General features: G+C 35.0%; 1 protein-coding gene across 2 annotated transcripts in view; it reads right to left on the bottom strand.

Moving 5' to 3' along the window:
• The window catches only part of ARL13B (ADP ribosylation factor like GTPase 13B), a 49,868-nt gene that overhangs the window by 5,047 nt on the left and 40,763 nt on the right, over window positions 1-4,058 (bottom strand). For both annotated transcript variants that reach the window (XM_009644833.2, XM_035900384.1), the window contains 4 exons: window positions 3,961-4,058; window positions 2,830-3,055; window positions 2,234-2,350; window positions 1,735-1,803 (listed from right to left, as the gene is read on the bottom strand). In XM_009644833.2, the coding sequence (XP_009643128.1) occupies window positions 1,735-1,803; window positions 2,234-2,350; window positions 2,830-3,055; window positions 3,961-4,058 (510 nt within the window). The remainder of the gene's footprint in view (window positions 1-1,734; window positions 1,804-2,233; window positions 2,351-2,829; window positions 3,056-3,960) is intronic.

Genomic DNA, 4,058 nt, shown 5'->3' with positions numbered 1-4,058 from the left:
AGAAAAAAAAAGGCCGGCCGATGATGCAGGCAGACGCTGCGGCCTCAAGAAAGGACGTCTAAGCAATAAAAAAAAAAAAAAAAAAAAAAAAAAGAGCGAGATGGTTTTGTGATTAAGATTACAAATTACATTTTATGCACGTGAATTACACTCCTGTGAAAATAAATATCTAGTTTTTAGAGAACTTAATTCCCCTTTAGCGATCTTTTGATTATTTGGTAAAGAAGCTCCATGTTCTGTTGCTTCAAAATTTCAGCAGGTATGTCCACATGGTGCAGTACTACAATCAGTTCAAGTCAGGGTTAAGCTCAAAGATCACTATGGCCACACTGAGCTCCTTTCTCTATGTTCCTCAATTAATGTTCTCTTTGTTCAATTTGTATCGGTGTCCCCATTGCTTTAGCTTGGTTATCCTCTCATATTACTGCAGGTGTCTCCACTTGGCTTTTCAAAATTTGAAAAACAAAAAAGTAAGAAAAATTAAGAAATTATAATCCGAAATTGAGAAAAAGGTGAAATATAAGTATATTGAAAATAATCTTCCGTGGTCTTCCAAAAATAGAAAATAGTCATTATTGAAGAGAGAAAGCACAAATCTGCCTACTACACCTTGACATTCCCAGTTATTAAACTTATTTCTCCTGTCAGTTTGTGAATTTTCAGGGACACTGGCTCTTCAGATAAAGCGTCAGATCCCAAGCTTTATCACTGAAACCTCTCCTTGGAGACCAATAACCTAGTTTTCACTTGGAAGTCTCACTACTTCTGCAATCATATTTATGTTGGGCTTTTCATCATAGCTGAATTGCAGTCCCTCATTTGGAGTTGCTAACATAATGCACTTAATTCAGAGGTGCCCACGTGTCTTTAGCTTTCCTTCTCACTAGTAAACACCCCAAATCAATGACAAAATCTTACAGACTGTGCTTTTAAAACCATATGGAAACAGTAGCAGTGGATAGAAGAAATTTTAGACTATCTCAAGAGGCCACACAAGGAGTCAGCTTACACACAGCAAATTCCCCTGGAGGTGGGCTATGTCTCACAGGACTACAGAAATACATGGGGCCCATTTGGCTCAGTATTGTGAAGCAATTAGCACTTCCAGGTTGGATCATAAGATCAGCGTGGAAACAAACAGGCAGCTTAGTGCAGAACCAGCTGGGATGTGGAAGATCCACAATGGATCCCAAATTAATAAGCCCCATTGGATCTCTGCAGTCCTGTTTAGGTTTTTTTGAAGTATCCTCGCTGCTGAGTACCTCAGACTTCCTCCAGTATCCAGGTAACCCAACTCCTGTCCTCATTGCATCAGATAATGATGAACTGCCTACATATGGACAAGGAAAATAAACTGTGAAATTTTTATTTTGAATGCAACCTGTGTTTGGACTCTTGAAGTAACTGGTCCTGTTACTCTTTGTTATATGGCACATAATATTTAGGTGCATGCTGCTGTGCAAATAACTTCAGCTCATTAATAGCTTCTGATATCCCATGCCACTTAAAAACTTCGTAAGGGAATATAAGAGAACTTATTCTTTTTGGTAAAAAAAGTAGTAAGACTTGGAAAGTCAAAAAGATGCTTTCTACTAAGCAGAAAGGTTAGCTTTTGGTCAATGAAAATTGGCATCAAGAAATTAAAAAAAGATGAAGAATGAAATGAATGTAGAAGTGAATGAACAGTGGACAATGCTTTAAAAAAAGTACAAAACCCAAAAACTTTTCAATTACCAGCATGATGTGTTTCACCAAGAGGCTCAAGTTTTCGAAGTCTATTAAGTTTGGGAGTTCCCCAGCCAACTAAAGGAAAACACAGACAGTCAAAACATGCCACGACTGCACTTGATTCTGATGAAATGCATGGAAGCCAGTTCTCTTTGGGAGAAATCAAAGCATTTAGAAATGCCAAAAGTATGTAATATATTGTTAATATGGTGAATAATGATGAAATACTTCAAAAATAAACTGATTTACCCTTAAAAATACTGATATTTTTAATAACTTTTTCATCAGTGAGTAGTCAGGCTTCCCCCATGGAATAGATCAAATCAATACTGCTGAAAGTTTATACCATGAAGTGGGAAACTGCACCAAAGATTTCATAGAGAGTAAGGTTTAGTAGCATATCTCTGTATGAAGACCATTCCAGTTTCACCATTCACAAATGAATATTTTAAAGGATTATTAACCACAAACTGCGACATCAATTATTGTTTGTTAGTACACTTACCTGGTGGAAGAGCTGGTGGTGGTGTAGGATTTTTGGAAACGGTGTCCTCTGCATTAATAGGTTCTACTCTGTGGCCCCTTTTTAATTTTGTTTTTTTATTTTTTTTCTTATTATTGTCTATACCAAACAGAAATAAAACATTACATATCATACAGTTATTCAGAGAATCTCTTAGATCATCTTTTAATACAATTGTTGGGGTGAGATATATCAGCGTTTTCAGTCCAAACTTAAACACAAAATTATGTGAAATGTAAAATGTACACAACATTTTGCTTCAGAAAATAAACTGTAAGCATAAAATATATGCAAACTCTGCATTTTAATAAAGAAATTCAACTTAGCTTGGTACTGATGGAAAGTGGACCACCTATTTAATTACAATAAAAATGAACTTAATTTCAGCTACAGTATAAATCACACCAACAAGTACGCACTTTTTTGAAGCAGATTTTCCAATACAATAACCTAATGGTGCATTTTTATGTTTTCAATAGATCGAATTGACATGTGGTATCATGAAAAATAACACAGACAGAGGGAAGAACTATGTGAAAAATAACATTAAATGACACATTAAAAGGAAGCAGTTTTACCTGAGTCGAGGCAATCTGAGGCTTGCTGCTCATTCTCTTCATGCTGCAAAAGCTGTGTAGTTGTGGAATTGCATGTTTCTAGTCTACTATCATTTATATTTTGGCTACTGCTTGATAAGTGTTGGGCATCCATTCGTTCCTGCTCTGTTTGCGATTTCAAGACAATCGTAGCCTTTTCAGTCTCCAACCTTTGCCGCTTCTTTTCCTTTTCAATTTGTTTTTCATTCTAACAAACAGTATAAGATTTTTTTTAACAACTTCTAATGCTGTAAACTGACTAATAAGACAGGAAGATTATTTTAAAAATCAAAATAATCCTAAAATATTTTTCTGTCCCACTTCTAGCATAGAAAATATTTTCAAATAGGTGAAGAAATTAAACTTCTAGTATCCTGTCTAGAGGAAAGGTAGGAAAAACTAAAAGGGGATTAAGTGCAAAGGAAATTAGGTTTATAGCCTGTTTTCATGATTTCTTTTTGGTCATATGAGAAAAAAAAAAAAAAAAAAAAAAAGATGCTAGGTTTAGAAGCAACATCGACAGTCCTGAGCAAAAGGTTATAGCACTTGAATTCCTTCCTCTTTTTTGATGTTGTAGTTAAAACAAAACACACATGCCCAGAGTTTAAGTATCTAGAAAGTGCTACTGTGGTTTTTAATATGCTTTTCATATTTCAAAGTGAAGAAAACTTATGAATTGTCTCAGTTTTCAACAGAAAACAGATTATATTCAGAAAACTAAATATTTGAAGTAGTCAGAGAGATTTTATATGACTCACTACATCACTAAAACACTTTTTACAAGTAACTAATCAACCTTGAATATTTTCCACTCCTGAATATCCAATAGTTTAATTAGGAAATGAGTTCAGTCATCTGTTTACCATACCTTTATTTTACTGTGTCTACACAGCTTTTTGTCCCCAAATCAGTAATAGGGGATTTTCCTTAACATGAAAGCATTGATTCAATGCACACTAAACAAGACTGCCAAGATTTTAAAAATATAAATAAAATAATGCTGTGCATATGGTCTTAGAACAATTCTTCTCAATGAACTATTTTTCTCATTACCTCTTAGACATTTGTTAGTAGCAGGTCTAAAACGATCCAGATTTCCACATATTCTCATACCTCAGAGATTACAGCAGATATAGGCTGGAAGGGGTTTTCAGAGTTCCCAGGCTCAGGGTCTTCCTCATCAGGTACACTTCTTCCTTCTTCTCTTTCCC

Source organism: Egretta garzetta, unplaced genomic scaffold (genome assembly GCF_000687185.1).
Source record: "Egretta garzetta isolate BGI_Z169 unplaced genomic scaffold, ASM68718v1 scaffold278, whole genome shotgun sequence".
Classification (NCBI taxonomy): Eukaryota; Metazoa; Chordata; class Aves; order Pelecaniformes; family Ardeidae; genus Egretta; species Egretta garzetta.
Note: the sequence above shows the minus strand (reverse complement) of the source record. Positions and strands in the feature narration are given on the sequence as shown.